This window comes from Salmo salar, chromosome 24 (assembly GCF_965601325.2).
Source record: "Salmo salar chromosome 24, fSalSal1, whole genome shotgun sequence".
Lineage (NCBI taxonomy): Eukaryota > Metazoa > Chordata > Actinopteri > Salmoniformes > Salmonidae > Salmo > Salmo salar.
Window position 1 is genome coordinate 6,262,501 of NC_138314.1, and position 21,388 is coordinate 6,283,888.

Consider the following 21,388-nt stretch of genomic DNA (forward strand, 5'->3'; position numbering starts at 1 on the left):
TGGCACAAAAGCCATGACAGGGAGACATAGTGGAGTGGTAATGCGCGTGCAAGCAGTTGCTCCCGATGCCACTTGGGTACACTGCAGCATCCACAGAGAGGCTCTTGCTGCCAAGGGAATCCCTGACAGCTTGAAAGACGTTTTGGACACTATAATGAAAATTGTTAACTTTGTTAAAGCAAGGCCCCTAAACTCTTCTGTATTTTCTGCACTATACAATGACATGGGCAGCAACCATGTAACGCTCTTACAACATACAGAAGTGCGCTGGTTATCAAGGGGCAAAGTATTGACACGTTTTTTTTAATTGAGAGGCAAACTTAAAGTTTTCTTTAATTTTCACTTGTCTGACCACTTGCATGATGACGAGTTTCTCGCCTGAATGATCTGAATCCAGGATTACAGAGACTCTCCGCAACTATATTCAATGTGCGGGACAAAATTGAGGCTATGATTAAGAAGTTGAAGCTCTTCTGTCTGCATTAACAAGGACAACACACAGGTCTTTCCATCATTGTACCATTTTTTTTGTGTGCAAATGAACTCACACTTACGGACAATGTCAAATGTGATATAGCGAAGCACCTGAGTGAGTTTGGTGCGCAATTACGCAGGTATTTTCCCAAAACAGATGACACAAACAACTGGATTCGTTATCCCTTTCATGCCCTGCCTCCAGTCCACTCACCGAAATCTGAACAAGAGAGCCTCATCGAAATTGCATAAAGCAGTTCTGTGAAAATGGAATTTAATCAGAAGCCACTGCCAGATTTCTGAATAGGGCTATGCTCAGAGTTTCCTTCCTTGGCAAATCGCGCTGTTAAGACACTTTTGCCCTTTGCAACCACGTACCAATGCGAGAGTGGATTCTTGGCCCTCACTTGCATAAAAAACGAAATACAGGCACAGACTTTGTGTAGGAAATTATTTAAGACTGAGACTCTCTCCAATACAACCCAACATTGCAGAGTTATGTGCATCCTTTCAAGCACACCCTTCTCATTAACCCCTGGTGAGTTATTCACAATTTTCGATGAATAAATAAAGTTTTATATGTAAGATGGCTAAATAAAGAGCAAAATGATTGATTATTATTATTTGTGCCCTGGTCCTATAAGAACTTCCCACGAGCCGGTTTGTGACGACAACTCACTCTCATTCTTATGTTTAATAAATGTATCGTATAGTGTGTGTATGTGTGGCAGGCTTACAATCATGGCAAAAAAACAACATTTTGAGAGTCCCCTGCCCTGGTGCTAGAGGGGGTACGCAGCTGGAGGTTGAATGTTTGAAGGGGTTCGGGACTATAAAAAGTTTGGGAACCACTGGCCTAATCGAATGTAGGCATACATTGAACACAACACATTGGCTGCTACAGTAGGCTGAATGATAGAACAGCTATTTCCATGTTAAAATGTTAAAATGTTATGGAGCCATTTCCTCCATTGATTTTGATGGTAGGCCACTCGGGTAGGACTAAATTATGATCAAATAGCCACAGCACAAATAGCCACAGCACTTTTAACACTTGACCACTGTTAAAACTGTAAGTTAAAGCGGGTACAGCCGCAGTGTTCGCAGTAAACGAGCGCCAGGAGTTGCACAGAATTTTCACAATGTTCAAGTTTGTGCTCAGCAGACCTTTTTGAGGGAACATTGAGTGTACCCCCACGAGATTTGTCCTAATAACCTGTTACAAAACGAGGGCACAGGGAGAATTGTTCCACATTCTGTCCTATCTCACGAGAGACTAGTTTAATGTGAAAAAGAGGTTAATATTGCTCACTTTTTAATGGATAATAGCAGTCTCCCCTCCAGTCCCCCACTGCCTCAGACTTTAACGAGTGTTAATGAGACAGCGTAGGAGGTGCGTCATCAGGGGACTGAGAGCTGATAGCTCAGGAAAAAGGTGTGTTGTTCCAATGGAGAGGGAGAGAGAGCCAGAGCAATGGGAAAGGATTCATAATGGTTCAAAATGAGAATGGATGACTTTCATAAAGTGGTACTGATACAAAACAATTGGCATTAAAACCCATAAAGATATCGCTTAGATTTAGTCATAGGCCAGACAGACACTGGAGGGAGGGCGACTCCAGGAAAGTCCTACATAAAGAAGGAAAGGAATTGAAAGACTGAGACCTGATTCACCATCGGTCTGTGAGATTACAGCCTAGTCACAACAAAGTCTAACCGAGTATCCCTCAGCACAGATTTAAAGCATGGACTGTCTGCCAAGCAGGTTTTCCCTGATCCACTGACAGAAAATACATCCCAAATGGCACCCTAATCCCTATAGAGCATGCTACTTTTAACGCATGCGTGCCATTTAGGACACATGCACTGACTGGCTCTAGAAGAGCTGATGGTAACAGAGTAAATCACTAAACAGAAGGTTAGAGAGGACCCCTCTATTATTCTTTCCTCCTCCACATATCTCTCTTCCTCTCTATCACTCTCTATCCTCCTTTTCTTCTCTTTTCTTTTCCTCTTGCTGTCCTTCACACACTCTATCCTCCTCCTGAGCGAGCTCATCCGTGGATATTCTAGCCACTCCATGCACACTGATATTGTGAGCAACAGTTTGCTCTGTTGGAAACTATCGTCCACTCGTATGGATGGCCATGTTAACAAGGGTGTTGGTTGTGATATAGATCATTCTTCCCATTTAGACTTTGAGTATCTGTACATCTGGACATGTTTACCAGCTCTCATCCTGGGTTGCTTCCCAAATGGTCCCTGTATGCACTTGTCATGCCCTGACCATAGAGAGCCCTTGGTTCTCTATGGTGTAGTAGTTCAATATGTCTATTTTGGTGTTTTGTATGGTTCCCAATTAGAGGCAGCTGGTAATCGTTGTCTCTAATTGGGGATCATATTTAGGTAGCCATTTTTCCCACCTGTGTTTGTGGGATATTGTTTGTGTTGGTGCTTGTTTCACCACGTAGTCACGTTGTGTTGCTTGTTTGTTTTGGTTGAAGAAGTTTCTCTTTAAATAAATATGTGGAACTCAACAAACCTTGGTCCGTCTCTTACAACGACCGTGACTGCACTGCTCTGACCATAGTCCGGCTTCTGTTCAAAAATAGTGCACTATGTAGTGAATAAGGATGCCATTTGAGACGTACCTCTGGATTTGCAGCTGTACACACAGTTAATTCACCGACTTAGCCCACCGCATTTAAGTGGTATCCATTTTCCTAATGGCCATTAGTTCTTTGCAGCCACTTTGGACATGACTGGCACATGACTGAATTTAATGGATAAGAATGCATCGCATGCGAACCACTTTGTATGTTGTGAAGCCGGTTGGAGGGACTGCCAAATTCTCTAAAACGATGGATGGATTATCTTGGCAAATGATAAATGCTCACTAACAGGGATGTAAACAAATTTGTGCACAAAATTTGAGAGAATCTTTTTGTGCATATGGAAGATTTCTGGGATCTTTTATTTCAGCTCATGAAACATGGGACCAACACCTTACATGTTGCATTTATATTTTTGTTCAGAGTATATATACGTTTTTCAGTTGCTCAGAAAACTTGGGGGGCCAAATTAAACCACAGCACGCGGGCCGCCAGTCGGGGAACCCTGCCCTACAGTACAGCTCGCTCACTTACAAAACACCTGGAACAATTCTATGTAATACGCTTGAGACCATGGCCACTAGGCACATGGAGCAATCGGCAGCATATTTCCAGTAGACAAAGGCTGCTAGACACAGGGCAAACAGTTGCCTATTTCAGGTCATTTCCCCCAAAACAAGGCAATATTTGCAGACACAACATGTTCAAACAAGAGATTGGTCTTTACCCAGCCCTAACCACCCACTCGACAAACACAGAACATTTTGAGGAAATGTGACAGAATAATTACATTTGAGCATTGAGCTGCAGTATGACTCATATTTCTGTTGCCACTGTGTCTTGTGTGCTCCCAAACGGCACCCTTTTCCCTAGCTGTTGTTAAAGTCCGAGATTTTCACTTTAACTGTGGCCACCAAATTATTGGAAATTGCAGCTGGAGTTGACTAACTTGCATTGGTTTCAGGTGCAACCTTTTCTCTGTTATCAAAAGGGAATAGATCACTAATATATGCATAACTGGCTTGCGTCATTAAGACCCATATGCCATCGACCACAGCTAGAAGGTAACCAGACTGAAAAAGGGTTCTGAGGATTTATAATTCAATACTTAATGACATTTACTTATTTCATATGCCAGTAGACAAGCAGTGAGGCCTTTTTGTCTTACTGTGTGAATAGAAAAATAAACCAGGTTATCATGGGTCAACTATACAGACGATATAGCCGATTTACAATTGGAGTTTAGCGGCGACTAGTGTGGACTGACTAGAGCTCCGACGTCACATAAAGTGTTCTGTGTAATTGCAGGCTATTCTTTGGGTGCTGAAGTCAATAGGGTTTTTATTTTAATAAATCATTTTATGTGACTTCGGAGCACCAGTCTGCTCACATCAGCTGCTGCTCAACTCCATCGTCTATCGTGTTGTTTAGTCGGATACTATATGGGACTATTGAGCTCCACAGTGGACTTTTTGATTTTATTTAACTAGGCAAGTCAGTTAAGAACAAAGTCTTATTTACAATGATGGCCTACGAAAATGCCTCCTGCGTGGACCAACATCACAAGAGAGACAACACTACGTAAAGAGAGACCTAAGACAACAACATAGCATGGCAGCAACACATGACAACACAGCATGGTAGCAACACATCACATCTGTCAGTAAGAGGGTCCATGATTGAGTCTTTTTGAAAGAAGAGATTGAGATAAAACTGTCCAGTTCGTGTTTGTTGCAGCTCGTTCCAGTCGCTAGCTGCAGCGAACTGAAAAGACGAGCGACCCAGGGATGTATGTGCCTTGGGGACCTTTAACAGAATGGCCGTGTCATAACTGGCCGTGTCATAATACCCATAAAACCTAGCGTTCAAACACTGATGGTTCCAGTTGTTTTTACACCATTCATTTTATCCTTTGTAGATTTTAGAAACACTAGAAATAAGGGCTGTGTTTTGTGTAAGCTTACCCTGGCATGACATTTTGATATCCATGTAAATATCTCTCGGACAAGGTGGCTCTTATCAATATATTTGGCTCTATTTACTCTGATTAAAAAATTCGAATTAACATCAAAGAAGACATCATGCAAGACTACAGATCTCTTCAAGCTGCTGCACGTCATCACATCTGGTCTGCGGTTGTGAGGCCGGTTGGACGTACTGCCAAATTCTCTAAAACGACGGAGGCGAAATGAACTTATAATTCTCTGGCATCAGCTCTGGTGGACATTCCTGTAGTCAGCATGCCAATTGCACACTCCCTCAACTTGAGACATCTGTGGCATTGTGTTGTGTGACACAACTGCACATTTTAGAGTGGTCCTTTATTTTACCCAGCACAAGGTGCACCTGTGTAATGATCATGCTGTTTAATCATATTTTTGATATAGCACACCTGTCAGATGCATGGATTATTTTGGCAAAGGAGAAATGCTCACTAACAGGGATATAAACACATTTTTGCACAAAATTTGAGAGAAATAAGCTTTTTGTGCATATGGAACATCTTTCATTTCAGCTCATGAAACATGGGACCAGCACTGTACATGTTGCGTGTTATATTTTTGCTCAGTATAATTGGAGTTATATCTGTGGTCTGCTGCATACAATAGTGGCATTGAACTGAATAGTCTGACATTTTGAAAACATTTATTACATCAGAAAATTATAATACCCTCCCTCCAGTCCTTGAAACGGCCTTTAGAAATGGGTCTTTGGTTCATTTATGATTCTTCGCCTCTGAACCAGATATTTAATCTGACTCTGACCCCCTCCTCTCTTTTTTTTAAATTAGTATTTATTTAACCCTTATTTTACCAGGTAAGTTGACTGAGAACACATTCTCATTTACAGAAATGACCTGGGGAATAGTTACCTTCTATCCTTTCCCTTTCTTGGCTCCTCTCTCTGTTGCCCTGGTTATGGTTTTCATTCATGATTTTTCTCTCTCTCTCTCTCTCTCCTGTGCCCTCCACCCACACGCTCAGAGCACCTCTTCATGACAGAGACGCTGACCTATCCACCCACACACTGCGACACGTTCCCCCACTCTCACTAATTTGTAATGTACAGACTCTCTTACACACACAAATACACGCATGCATGCACACTCTCTCTCTCTCTCTCTCTCACATACACACACTGCACCACTCTCACACACACACACACACACACACACACACACACACGTGTATGCACGAAAGCACCTCACATTCACTCTGTCATAGACACCCACCCACACAGAGATTCTCTCACTTTGATCCAGCTAGCAACACACAGTATCACTGGCTTACTCAGTCTCATACATAGGCACACAGGCATTACAGTACCACACACACATTCTAACACTTATAGCACCGTACTGCTATGCAGTTTATCACCTCACTGCTCTCACCTCACCTGTGAAACCAGCATTATTAATTACTGTTGATATAGTAACCCTTTATGATTAAGCACAAACCAATCCAATGTAAGGAACATGCAGCGAGTCGTCTCTGCAAATGCAAAGCTATTTAATGCTTTGCGCAAGCCTTTTGTACTTGATGAATGATTTGATTTGGATCCTTACACTTATCATCGACTCACTTTTTGTTGTAGGTGTGTGTGTGTGTGTTTATCCACACTGGCCACATGAGGGCGGCGTGGACCAGTTCTTTCTAACTGGAATTCCTCTGTGTCCCTGAGAGTACCAGTACGGGGTAAATGGATGTCAAGGAGAGCCATGTGTTAATACTGAACAAAAATATAAACACAACACGTAAAGTGTTGTGAGCTGAAATAAAAAATGCTAGACATTTTCCATATGAACAAAAAGCTTATTTCTCTCAAATTTTGAACACAAGTTTGTTTACATCCCTATTAGTGAGCATTTCTGCTTTACCAAGATAATCCATCCACCTGGCAGGTGTGGCATATCAAGAAGCTGATTAAACGGCATGGGGACAATAAAAGGCCACTCTAAAATGTGCAGTTTTGTCAACAACACCACAGATGTTTTGAGGGAGTGTGCAATTGGCATGCTGACTGCAGGAATGTCCACCAGAGCTGTTGCCAGAGATTTATTGTTAATTTCTCTATCATGAGCTGCCTCCAATGTCATTTTAGAGAATTTGGTAGTACTTCCAACCGGCATCACAACCGCAGACCACGTGTAACCACGCCAGCCAAGGACCTCTACATCGGGCTACTTCACCTGCGGGATCGTCTGAGGTGGTGCTGAGGAGTATTTCTGTCTGTAATAAAGTCCTTTTGTGGGGAAGAACTCATTCTGATTGACTGGGCCTGGCTGCCAAATAGGTGGGCCTATGCCCACCCATGGCTCCCGAGTGGCGCAGTGGTCTAAGACACTGCATCTCATTGCAAGAGGCGTCACTGCAGTACCTGGTTCGAATCCAGCTGCATCACATCCAGCCGTGATTGGTAGTCCCATAGGGCGGTGCACAATTGGCCCAGTGTCGTCCGGGTTTGGCCGGGGTAGGACCATCACTGTAAATAAGAAGTCAAATCTTTGAAATTGTTGCATGTTGCATTTTGTATTTATGTTCAGTAATAGATGCAATATGATGCATTTACATGATGACACTGTAATTCTATATGGTGGCCATGTTAGCTCCCCATTTTAAAGTGTATGCCTCTGGAGTCAAGTACCAAAGACTCTGTATTTCCCTTAGTCAGCAGGGCTGTGGTTTTCCTGTTGATCTGCCACCCTTACCTACAGCACTACTATTAATACAATTATAGGATGAATAGATGCCTGATCTCTACAGTAGTGTGTCTATATTGCTCTGTGTTTTGTATTATTTCGTAGCCTGTCATTCTGTATGGAATTCAGTAGCTTGTGCAGTTGATTAAGTGTAGCTTGTGTTATCAGTATCTGATGACTGATTTCCCCATAGTCACTATGGTGTAGTAGGAGGTCATCATTGGCGATTTGTAGATCTCTGACTCATACCTGCAATCACCCGGATGGTGGAGGAGGAATTGCTCTCTTTCTGCGTCTACCTCTGTCTTCTCCTCTCCTCACATCGTTGTGTAAGTAATCATTGAAACCCAATGACCATGATCATGTTCTCCTTTCAGCGGGCAAAGTGACCACGTTCCCTGAAGTGGATGAGGAGATAGACTTCCTGTCCACCATCATCAGCCAACAGAAGGAGTCAGGGGTCAAACATCCAGGTGAGAGAAGAAAACCTTTGGCTTTACAGTGCCATACTTTTGACCAGGAGTCGCTGGAGCGCGATGAGCCAAGTAAAGCACCCCCCTGGCCAAACCCTCCCCTAACCCGGATGACGTTGGGCCAATTGTGCGCCGCCCCCGAGGGGGCGGCCGGTAGCGATGCAGTGCTTTAGACCGCTCCGCCATTCGGCTTTTAATTGCATAGTTATGGCATAATGTGACCAGGAAGATCATATGATTTGCTATATTAGTATAGTTTTCCTTGCTATCAATTACCATTTATTCTCAAATTTTTGTATCTCCTAGCTCCTCTCACTCAGGATTTTTCCAAAGCCGAGGAGGAGGATGACCGATCCATGATCCTCACCCAACGGCCTACCACAGAGCAGCCTACGACACACAGTACCACTACAGCCCCGTATAACACGACTACAGCCGCCCCCACAATGACGGCCCCCACCACCACCCACATCCCAGCAGTTCGTAGTGGGCCCCTGATCATCCCTTACCCCTCCAACGATCATGTGTTTATTGGCATGTAACCTTCCTTATTACTTTTTAATGTTTCGATTTTAACAGCAAAATGCTTTCCTCTATATACGTGAGTCAAGAACGTTCCAGTATTATCTACACATTTCTCATGGAAATATTGAACAGGGGAACCATTGTTCTCCAATCTGAAGTTTTTCCACATCCTGATTATCTTGTGAATGCTGTATTGACTTTAACTGCTCTTGGCTCTTAAATGAGGTTAATAGTGCCCCAAATGGCACGATATTCCCAGGGATGCAATTTGGGATGCATACAACCTTGTCAATGGATTATCTTTCCTGTCCCACTTACTTCTCCTAGTCCATGAACTAACCCAGACAGTGCCTTAGTCTGTCTTCTCCTCTGATCTATACCCTCTTCTAGATATGTCTTCCCTTTTCTCTATCGGCCGTTTTCATCCTCTTTTCCTAACACCCTTTCTTTTCCTCTTTACAGTCATGACCAGTGTGTTTGCGGTCATGGGATCTGTGGCCTTGCTCTTGGCTGGTGTCTGTTGGATCAGGTAAAATTCTCCCTACATCTGCATCTTGTTCCAGTTGGCATTGGTTTCTTACATGTTGCGTGGTACTTTACTGTACATTGACTTAACTGTTTTATGAACGGACAGTTTGGCGTGTCTTTAGTAGTCACATTGTTGCTTCGTTTTAGTGTACGTTTTAAGGTGCTGATTGTAAATTGTATGCACTTCAGTTGTACGGACTAGTAGAGATTTACTCCATGTAACCATTTTAGAGTCTAGACTGACTCAGCATTAATAAACAACCGAGGTTTAACTTGCTACATGACTATTTGTAAAATGATTACAAAGCAAATTCAGGGAGATTAGATTCATATTGGTTTAAACTTTAATCCAGAGCTCAAAACTGTGACTGAAATCCTCGAATTTGCGACCCTTTGACTTGGCAGTGTGAAACCAATTTTAATTGCTTTAACTGGTTACGTTAGTTTTTGGTTCAGTTTTTTTTTTTATCAAGATTTATTCAAACATCAATCGGTATGCAACAATGGGTATGCAAACCAGGTATTCAAAAAGTTTGATCCGAAGTCTTAGTTGACTTTGTGATGCGCAATTCACCCATCATGCGCTGTTTGAATGAACATTGTCTAAAGGCTTTCCCCAAAAAACTTCCCAATTAAATGTTGACTGCAAAGTAGGCCTACCTGGCAGAATGAGATCATAATGATTTGTATCAATTGCCCGGCATTTGTTTAACAAACTTCGCCATCACATCATGTAGCCTACACTGTACAGTACAAAAACGCTAGCCTAACACAACTATCTCCTCTGGTGTGGTTTAAGCATTGTTAGAATATGAAGTTTTTGTAGTTAAAAAAAATATATATCTCAAGAGTGAAAACCTGAAAAAACTTGGAGAAACTGGGAAAAATTAAATAGGGCCCTGTTCAAAATCTCTAACAATAACACCCTTTTTGAGATTGCGTAAAGGTTATATTTTTCCCTCCAAACAATAAATGCAAATATGATATTGTCAAGTTAAAATGTCGTTTTGTTTGAGGGTATATAAGTTACTTGCTCAGCCCGCAAATTTAAGATGACATTTAAATGATGCACGCATCATCTGCTTTGCCGGGCCAGTATTCTTTTCATTCAGGCTAGTAGTTTTCAGGTGGCACTGGCCCAGTGTGCCACTAGCAAATGTACCTGAATGTCAAGCCCTACAAGGGCATGGTAATTTAAAAGATGGCTAGTCGTTAGCCTGGTTCTGTATGGAACGCAGGTACAATATGGGACACAAGTCAAAACGGGAAAAAAGTCTGTCTAGAGCCCTGTAATCTATTCCATGTTATAAATGCTGACAAAGAAGAAAGTACATTTTACAAAATAGAACCACATTCATCACAGTAGGATGTACAATGTGCTGGGTATGGCATAGAGCTAACTCGGATGTCCCTGTATCATCTCAGGTTGCAGAGAGGTGTGCGCCTGGCTCAGAAGGCAGACTACCCTGCTTATGGGGGTATGGGGCCCCATTCCTATGACAACAATGTGGTGAGTACAGAACACAATTGCATTACAAAGTCATGGTCACAATAGAAATCATATAAATGTTATTTTATACATTTTTTTTCCTACGTTATCTTTCATGTTAGTTAATTTTTTTATCATCTTCATTTTATTGTTTTACTGTAAAGTGTGTTTCAATTTTAAATGCAATGCAATACTAATCACATTGAAACAATCTCATGTTCTGTACAATAATGTTCTATTGAAATACTCCAAAATGGCACCCGATTCTTATATAGTCTGGTCAAAAGTTTTGTAGGGAGTAGGGTGCCACCATGCCCTCTAATGTAATCGTATGCCCTGCCTGCAGCCTGGGGATAAGAGGCTGGCTCAGAGTGCCCAGATGTACCACTACCAACACCAGAAACAGCAGATGCTCTCCCTGGAGAAGTGAGTCATGCACCTGGCCTTCTAGCTCCACTCTGTCTGTCTGTCTTGTCTGCTACGTAACCAGACTTACCTGTCTGCCCTCTGTCCCTGGCTGTCTGAAAATGTTACTAGCTGTCAATTCCTTGTTTCCTCTTTTGTAAAGCTACTTGGTGGTGCTCCAAAGTGTTTTTACCAGGAATTGAGGGCGAAAAGGACAGAGGAAGAAGGCTATTAACGTTTCCAGACACAGCCCACGTCTTGCCTCTCCTCCTCTTCCCTCCCTTCTCCCTTGTCTTCCTGTCAGTCTGTATCAGGGTGAATTGTAGGTTGTGGTGTGATGTTTGGATACCTCCATGACTCAGTGTTCTGTTCTGTGTTTTTCCCTATTCTTCAGACACCGGGATGAACCAAATGTGCCTGACTCTGGGGCCACGTCAGATGAGGAGAATGAGGACGGCGATTTCACGGTGTACGAGTGTCCTGGATTGGCCCCAGTAAGAGACAGACACACACATAGTGTACTGCACAGACATGCAGGCATGGTAGAGACAACGATACACGACTGATATCCAATATATATATTTACCTCCTAGTTTGAATACATTTTAGTTAAATACTGTACATTTACTTTGAATACAATTTTATAAATACGCTACAGGCTTCTCTTCTTTTCTCTCTCGCATTTGCTTTATTGGTATGACGCATTGATACATATTGCCAAAGCACAATGTTAAATTAGAAAATGGAGCAATTAACAATAGAAAATGAACAGGTTATGTAAATCAGAACAGAATTATCAAGTAACAATTTGAATCAGGGGAGGGAGGGGAATAAATGGACTCAATACTACTAATCATAGTTTTATAAACTACACATTCTTCCTCATCTCATGGCAGGTTGTCATTATCTCTCTCTCTCTTTAGACAGGGGAAATGGAGGTGAAGAATCCTTTGTTTGATGATTCCACCCTTCAGCGGAGCCACAAGTAACCCTGACAACCCTGGACATTCTGATATGCACCTATGAAAGATATCATCCTACATGTACAGGAAGATCAAATCACACTTAGTTACTCAAACACCTACAAATAACCCATCGGGTTTCTCTATACTACCCTGTCTCACATGATACACTCCTAACACGGTAGGGCAGGCAGGTTTGTAAGGAGAGAAGGAAGGAGCGGAAGTTGTGAGAGAGACAGATGTGAAAAGGAGGAGGAAGAGAAGTGGTGGACTGTATGGACATTGTATCTGAATGGCAGATTGAAGTGGCATGCAGATGAATCTCCTCTTGAATCGGACCGATATCTGGGACCCATGACATCTCTCGCACTTAGAAAACCTACACGATATTGTACCTTTCCGTCTGGCCTAAAATATCCATTCCTTCGTATTTTATGTTTATCTTATCTCTGGTGTAATTGATCCTGTAAAATTCTCCTGTTTTTTTTTCTGTCAAACATGTGCACACATCAACAAACTGACTGAGAGATTAGTGTGTAGGATGATGGATAAGATTCTCCAAGTTCTGCTCTCCCCTTCAGTCCTTTGTGCTGTGTCACCCCTGTACAGAGGAACTTCTGGGTCGTATTCACTAGAAATCCAACAGAAGAAAACTGACAGAGGGACTATACCTGAACTTTTCCAACAAGAAATGCTGTTTTCTTTTTCCATTGCAAAATGTATTGCTACAGTGTGCACTAATGAATACAACCCTTCTTCATACGATAGATACCCACAGACAGGTTCAAGGAGAACAGAGAAGAACTACAGTGGGAAAAGAAAGATGTGTTATGGGCCTATAGGTAGCTGTAGGCTTGAAAACTGGTCCTAGAAATAATTATGGAACTGCAAACGTTAGTTCAAGCCTTTGAAATGGAGATGAAGAATGGTTGGCATAGTACAATTTATAAGGCTGTCAATGCAGTCATTGGCCAGACTAAATGGCTGCATTCCAAAAGGCACCTCATTCCCTACATACACATATATAGGGAATCAAGTTCCATTAATTATGCATCTTAAATATCTGAAACTCATCATTGATTTTCTAATAATTTAACTTTAAAAAATATATAATTTGTATTTTATTTGACTGTTTCATGTACACATGCAGTGCATACGGTAAACCTGACCTGTTAAAGTTCTCTTATATAGCCTTTATATTATCATTATATATGGTCCCACTATGCATGACTTGATGACACTGGGTTCTGCTGAAAAGGGATAGAAGTCTATATGCATTTATGATTGTTATTCAAGTTTCCTGTGTAAACTTGCTTATGATATTTAGATAACGTGAATGATTTCAAAGGAATTTGGAAGTTCTTTACAGAACTCAAACAGAGCAACCCCACTGTGTACATATATTTGTCCCCATGATTTGTGACGATGTTTATGTAAATAGCCACTGACGTGTACCGTACAGAGATGGCAAACTGTCACTAATGATGTATTTGTACACATTATTAGTTCATATTTCTGATTGCTGTGTCAAATGAACCACTGTTTTCTTTAGCCTAAGGTGAGACCCAAATTGCGCCCCAATCTTTGTATAGTGCATTTACTTTTTATGAAAGCCAGATAAGGCCTGGTCAAAAGTTTTGCACTATAGGGAATAGGATGCTCTTTGGAGCACACTAGTCTTTTCAGAAGTTGCCTACTGCTGTTGTCTCTCAGGAATGCTGAAGTCATTAGCTCTTCTATGTACTTAACCATTTCTCTTACTCTCTGCCTCAACTCTCTCATACTGAAGGAAAAGGTGGTCCGACACATACTGGAACATGAATGATTTGTGGATGCAGACAATTTGATTTGCCCAGTTAGGCTTCAAGAACAATGTATGTAAGATGGAAAGGGGATTCTCTTAGAACGGACCCATCCATTGATGTAGGCCTAGATGACTTGTTAAAATGCTGAACATCAAACCTTGACTGTTTTTACCTACATACTTACAGGTAACTGCCAAAATAAAGAACCCCAATACAAAGTGTCTTAATTGGAAGTGTTGCCACCACGAGCCTCCAGAACAGCTTCAATGCACTTTGGCATGGATTCTACAAGTGTCTGGAACTCTTTTGGAGGGATGTGACACCATTCTTCCACAATAAATTCCATAATATGAAGTTTGTTGATGGTGGTGGAAAACACTGTCTCAGGCGCCGCACCAGAATCTCCCATAAGTGTTCAATTTGGTTGCGATCTGGTGACAGAGAGACACACACATACACACCCTTTAAACCCCCTATGCTCTTTCAAAGTCACAGAATTCTGCTTATAGCCATTGTAGCCAAAATAATGGCCAACTTGACATTTTTATACATGACCCAAAGCATGATGGGATGTTAATTGCTTAAAGCCCAGTGCAGTCAAATGTTTTATATTTACACAGAATGCACAAAACATTAGGAACACATTCCTAATATTGAATTGCACCCCTTTTACCCTCAGAACAGCCTCAATTCGTTAGGGCATGGACTCTACAATGTGTTGAAAGCGTTCCAAAGGGATGCTGGCTCATGTTGACTCCAGTGCTTCCCACAGTTGTGTCAAGTTGGCTGCATGTACTTTGGGTGGTGGACCATTTTTGATACACACGGGAAACTGTTGAGTGGAAAAACCCAGCAGTGTTGCAGTTCTTGACACTCAAACCGTTCAAAGGCACTTAAATATTTTGTCTTGCCCATTCACCCTCTGAATGGCACACATACTCAATTGTCTCAAGGCTTAAAAAGCATTCTTTAACCTGTCTCCTCCCCCTTCATCTTCATCTTCACTGTTTGAAGTGGATTTAACAGGTGACATCAATAAGGGTTCTTACCTTTCACCTGGATTCACCTGGATTCACCTGGTCAGTCTGTCATGGATTTCCACACTGAGGTTAGAATAACACTAACATTGTGAAAATGATGGTAATGCCCTTTAAGTGTAAGAGCTGTTTGAAAAGACTGCCTGAAATGTTCAGCCTACTGTCGTTTTGGCCTGCCTGGTGTCATACCCAGGTGTCGTTAGTAGACCAATAAGAAGAGAGTTCCAAACCTCTCTGCCAATAACAGCTAGTTTTCAGTTTTTACTGTATCCCAGACCAATCCCAGACAGTCCTAGCAAAATTCTTGTATGAGAAGTTGCTCTTTGCTAAGAAGCTATTTTTGTTTATTTTTGATCATTTTAATTGAAAACAGTCACAGTAAGGCACTTAATTGTTACCCAGAAATGATTTGATATTGAGAAAAGCATCTGCTTTGGACTTTTAAGGAACCACACCTGTGTGGTAGCACCTGCCTTCAATATACAGTACTTTGTATCCCTCATCCTTCCTTTTATTTTGGCAGTTACCTGTACATCAATACTGTCCCCTAGGCCCAGGGTTGCAAAATGCTGATCATAATTCCTAGGTTTTCCATAAATCTTTGTTGAAGGATTGAAATGTGCTCTTTGCTTACTTTCACGAATGTGGATAGTTAAGAATCTCCAGGAGTGATTAGTGACTGCCCTTTTCTACAGTAAACCCCCCTCCCGGACTAGAGGGTAATTAACACACCAACCCTGAGCGATGAACAACCTCTTTCACTACTACTGGGATTGTTGAACATGATGCATGAAGAGATATCAGAAAAATGTAATAAAGTATTTATACTATCTTAACTGCAACATGGTCTGCTGTGCTGTGTTTTTTATGACAATGGACAATCTTGTTGGAAGATGATCTAAAGCTTCAAGTGAAGATTGTTTTTAAATGAAAATCAAGCAAAAATACTAGATGTGATGCAAACAACAATCTGGGATCTCATGAGAGAATCAAAATATACAGTAACATTCAAAAATTGGACACACCTACTCATTCCAGGGTTTTTCTTTATTTTTACTATTTTATAAAATTGTAGAATAATAGTGAAGACATCGAAACTATGAAATAAAGCATATGGAATCATGTAGTAAGCAAAAAAGTTTTAAATTAGCCCTATTTGGTAAAAGACCAAGTCCATATTATGGCAAGAACAGCTCAAATGAGCAAAGACAAACGACAGTCCGTCATTACTTTAAGACATGAAGGTCAGTCAATATGGAAAATTTCAAAAACTTTGAAAACTTCAAGTGCAGTCACAAAAACCATCAAGCGTTATGATGAAACTGGCTCTGATGAGGACCGCCACAGGAAAGGAAGACCCAGAGTTACCTCTGCTGCAGAGGATAAGTTCATTAGAGTTAACTGCACCTCAGATTGCAACCCAAATAAATGCAGACACACCTCAACATCAACTGTTCAGAGGAGACTGTGTGCATCAGGCCTTCATGGTCGAATTGCTGCAAAGAAACCACTACTAAAGGACACCAATAATAAGAAGAGACTTGCTTAGGCCAAGAAACACGAACAATGGACATTAGACCGGTGAAATTTGTCCTTTGGTCTGATGAGTCCAAAAGTGAGATTTTTGGTTCCAACCACCATGTCTTTGTGAGATACAGAGTAGGTAAATGGATGATCTCTGCATGTGTGGTTCCCACTGTGAAGCATGGAGGAGGAGGTGTGATGGTGTGGGGGTGCTTTGCTGGTGACACTGTCTGTGATTTATTTAGAATTCAAGGCACACTTAACCAGCATGGCTACTACAGCATTCTGCAGAAATATGCCATCCCATCTGGTTTGCGCTTAGTGGGACTATCGTTTGTTTTTCAACAGGACAATTACCCAACACCTCCAGGCTGTGTAAGGGCTATTTTACCAAGAGGGAAAGTGCATCAGATGACCTGGCCTCCACAATCACCCGACCTCAACCCAATTGCGATGGCTTTGGATGAGTTGGACCGCAGAGTGAAGGAAATGCAGCCAAAAAGTGCTCAGCATAAGTGGGAACTGCTTAAAAACTGTTGGAAAAGCATTCCAGGTGAAGATGGATGAAATAATGCCGAGAGTGTGCAAAGCTGTCATCAAGGCAAAGGGTGGCTATTTTGAAGAATCTCAAATATAAAATATATTTGGATTTGTTTAACACTTTTTTGGTTACTGCATGATTCCATGTGTGTTATTTCAGTTTTGATGTCTTCACTATTATTCTACAATGTAGAAAATAGTAAAAATAAAGAAAAACCCTGGATTGAGTAGGTGTATCCATATTTCTGACTGGTAATGTTAATAGCCTATAAAACAATTAATGATTTATTCTAAACTCAAGAAATCCAATGGTGGAAAAAGTACCCAATTGTCATACTTGAGTAAAAGTAAAGATTCCTTAATTGAAAATGACTCAAGCTAAAGTGAAAGTCACCCAGTAAAATACTACTTGAGTAAAAGTCTAAAAGTATTTGATTTTAAATGTACTTAAGTATCAAAAGTACCAGGTAGTTTGCCCCCGGTGATGCGTTGTGCTGACCTCACAACCCTCTGGAGAGCCTTCCGGTTATGGGCGGAGCAGTTGCCGTACCAGGCGGTGATACAGCCCGACAGGATGCTCTCGATTGTGCGTCTGTAAATGTTTGTGAGTGATTTTGGTGACAAGCCGAATTTCTTCAGCCTCCTGAGGTTGAAGAGGTGCTGCTGCGCCTTCTTCACCATGCTGCCTGTGTGGTTGGACCATTTCAGTTTGTCCGTGATGTGTACGCCAAGGAACTTAAAACTTTCTACCCTCCCGTCGATGTGGATAGGGGGGAGCTCCCTCTGCTGCTTCCTAAAGTCCACGATCATCTCCTTTGTTTTGTTGACATTGAGTGTGAGGTTATTTTCCTGACACCACACTCCGAGGGCCCTCACCTCCTCCCTGTAGGCCGTCTCGTTGTTATTGGTAATCAAGCCTACCACTGTAGTGTCGTCTGCAAACTTGATGATTGAGTTGGAGGCGTGCATGGCCACGCAGTCGTGGGTGAACAGGGAGTACAGGTGAGGGCTGAGAACGCACCCTTGTGGGTAGAGGTCGACTGATTAATCGGAATGGCCGATTAATTAGGGCCGATTTCAAGATTTCATAACAATCGGAAATCGGTATTTTTGGATGCCGATTTGGCCAATCATTTTTTTTTTTTTACCTTTATTTAACTAGGCAAGTCAGTTAAGAACACATTCTTATTTTCAATGACGGCCTAGGAACGGTGGGTTAACTGCCTTGTTCAGGGGCAGAATGACAGATTTTTACCTTGTCAGCTCGGGGATTCAATCTTGCAACCTTGCGGTTAACTAGTCCAACGCTCTAACTACCTGCTTTACATTGCACTCCACGAGGAGCCTGCCTGCGAATGCAGTAAGAAGCCAAGGTAAGTTGCTAGCTAGCATTAAACTTATCTTATAAAAAACAATCAATCAATCATAATCACTAGTTAACTACACATGGTTGATGATATTACTAGTTTATCTAGCCTGTCCTGCGTTGCATATAATCGCTGAGGTACACGTTGCTCCAACCATAAACATCAATGCTTTTCTTAAAATCAATACACAAGTATATATTTTTAAACCTGCATATTTAGTTAATATTGCCTGCTAACATGAATTTCTATTAACTAGGGAAAATGTGTCACTTTTCTTGCAACAGAGTCAGGGTATACGCAGCAGTTTGGGCCGCCTGGCTCGTTGCGAACTGTGAAGACTATTTCTTCCTAACAAAGACAGTCGACTTCGCCAAACGGGGGATGATTTAACAAAAGCGTATTTGCGAAAAAAGCACAATCGTTGCACGACTGTACCTAACCATAAACCTCAATGCCTTTCTTAAAATCATTACACATAAGTATATATTTTTAAACGTGCATATTTAGCTAAAAGAAATCCAGGTTAGCAGGCAATATTAACCAGGTGAAATTGTGTCATTTCTCTTGCGTTCATTGCACGCAGAGTCAGGGTATATGCAACAGTTTGGGCCGCCTGGCTCGTTGCGAACTAATTTGCCAGAATTGTAGGTAATTATGACATAACATTGAAGGATGTGCAATGTAACAGGAATATTTAGATTTAGGGATGCCACCCGTTAGATAAAATACGAAACGGTTCCGTATTTCACTGAAAGGAAAAATGTTTTGTTTTCGAGATGATAGTTTCAGGATTCGACCATATTAATGACCAAAGGCTCGTATTTCTGTGCGTTATTATGTTATAATTAAGTCTATGATTTGATAGAGCAGTCTGACTGAGCGGTGGTAGGCAGCAGCAGGCTTGTAAGCATTCATTCAAACAGCACCTTCGTGCGTTTTGCCAGCAGCTCTTCGCTGTGCTTCAAGCATTGTGCTGTTTATGACTTCAAGCCTATCAACTCCCAAGATTAGGCTGGTGTAACCCGATGTGAAATGGCTAGCTAGTTAGCGGGTGCGCACTAATAACGTTTCAAACGTCACTCCCTCTGAGACTTGGAGTAGTTGTTCCCCTTGCTCTGCATGGGTAACGCTGCTTCGAGGGTGGCTGTTGTCGATGTGTTCCTGGTTTGAGCCCAGGTAGGAGCGAGGAGAGGGACGTAAGCTATACTGTTACACTGGCAATACTAAAGTCCCTATAAGAACATCCAATAGTCAAAGGTATATGAAATACAAATCGTATAGAGAGAAATAGTCCTATAATTCCTATAATAACTACAACCTAAAACTTCTTACCTGGGAATATTGATGACTCATGTTAAAAGGAACCACCAGCTTTCATATGTTCTCATATTCTTAGCAAGGAACTTAAACGTTAGCTTTCTTACATGGCACATACTGCACTTTTACTTTCTTCTCCAACACTTTGTTTTTGCATTATTTAAACCAAATTGAACATGTTTCATTATTTATTTGAGGCTAAATTGATTTTATTGATGTATTATATTAAGTTAAAATAAGTGTTCATTCAGTATTGTTGTAATTGTCATTATTACAAACCCATTATTTTGTCATTATTTTGGGCCCTCCAATAATCGGTATCGGCGGTGAAAAATCATAATCGGTCGACCTCTACTTGTGGGGCCCCAGTGTTGAGGATCAGCGGGGTGGATATGTTGTTACCTACCCTCACTACCTGGGGACGGCCCGTCAGGAAGTCCTGGACCCAGTTGCACGGGGTGGGGTCGAGACCCAGGGTCTCGAGCTTGATGACGAGTTTGGAGGGTACTATGGTGTTAAATGCTGAGCTGTAGTCGATGAACAGCATTCTCACATAGGTATTCCTCTTATCCAGATTGGTTAGGGCAGTGTGATTGCGTCGTCTGTGGACCTATTGGGGCGGTAAGCAAATTGGAGTGGGTCTAGGGTGTCAGGTAGGGTGGAGGTGATATGGTCCTTGACTAGTCTCTCAAAGCACTTCATGATGACAGAAGTCAGTGCTACGGCAGTAGTCATTTAGCTCAGTTACCTTAGCTTTCTTGGGAACAGGAACACTAGTGGCCCTGTTGAAGCATGTGGGGACAGCAGACTGGAATAAGGTTTGATTGAATATGTCCGTAAACACACCAGCCAGATGGTCTATGCGTATGCTCTGAGGACGCGGCTGGGATGCCGTCTGGACCTGCAGCCTTGTAAGGGTTGACACGTTTAAATGTTTTGCTCACGTTGGCTGCAGTGAAGGAGAGCCCGCAGGTTTTGGTAGCGGGCCGGGTCAGTGGCACTGTATTGTCCTCAAAGCGAGCAAAGTTTAGTCTGTCTGGGAGGAAGACATCCTGGTCTGTGACGGGGCTGGTTTTCCTTTTAAAGTCCGTGATTGACTGTAGACCCTGCCACATACCTCTCGTGTCTGAGCCGTTGAATTGCGACTCTACTTTGTCTCTATACCAGGGGCGGAAATCCCGGGGGGGACGGGGGGGACACGACCCCCCCATCCTTGGAAAAATATGATTTGTCCCCCCCCAATATATCACTGAAACATAACTATGTAATTTAAATAATATTAATAATACGCAATGAAAGCAATTGTGCTGATTATAGACACTTAATAGCGCGTTTTTAAGTTTCAAAAGATTGCGACCCCCCCGCCCTTTGCCTCACAAGGGTTTGATCCACTGCCAGTTCCTTAGCTTGCTACGTAACTGCCGTGAGGTTCATCCAGTCAATCGCGCACACACACTAGCTGAATATGCAGAGCTAGCGCGCAAATATTAACTATTAAGCTAGCTAGTACCTATTCCATTTATGTGGCGTCGTCAAAGATGGAATCAGCATGCAGATGATGTAAGTTAGTGCTTCAAAGTCCCTGTGATAAGGTTAGCGATAAACTGAAGTCCAAACTGAACAGAACTACA

The 21,388-nt window shown here is 41.9% G+C and overlaps 2 protein-coding genes across 2 annotated transcripts in view; both read left to right on the plus strand.

Moving 5' to 3' along the window:
• Positions 1-8,815, plus strand: part of LOC145863934 (uncharacterized) — a 45,573-nt gene extending 36,758 nt beyond the window's left edge. The window contains exons 3-4 of the mRNA XM_082968448.1: positions 8,163-8,258; positions 8,565-8,815. Of these exons, the coding sequence (XP_082824574.1) occupies positions 8,163-8,258; positions 8,565-8,800 (332 nt within the window). The 3' untranslated portion in view covers positions 8,801-8,815. The remainder of the gene's footprint in view (positions 1-8,162; positions 8,259-8,564) is intronic.
• A 70-nt stretch (positions 8,816-8,885) lies between these two features.
• Positions 8,886-15,851, plus strand: LOC106585212 (neural proliferation differentiation and control protein 1). The gene is made up of 5 exons (XM_082968449.1): positions 8,886-9,312; positions 10,737-10,821; positions 11,147-11,226; positions 11,600-11,699; positions 12,129-15,851. The coding sequence occupies exons 1-5, from the start codon at positions 9,176-9,178 to the stop codon at positions 12,192-12,194; spliced, it is 468 nt and encodes a 155-aa protein (XP_082824575.1). The 5' UTR covers positions 8,886-9,175; the 3' UTR covers positions 12,195-15,851.
• Positions 15,852-21,388: the final 5,537 nt, after the last annotated feature.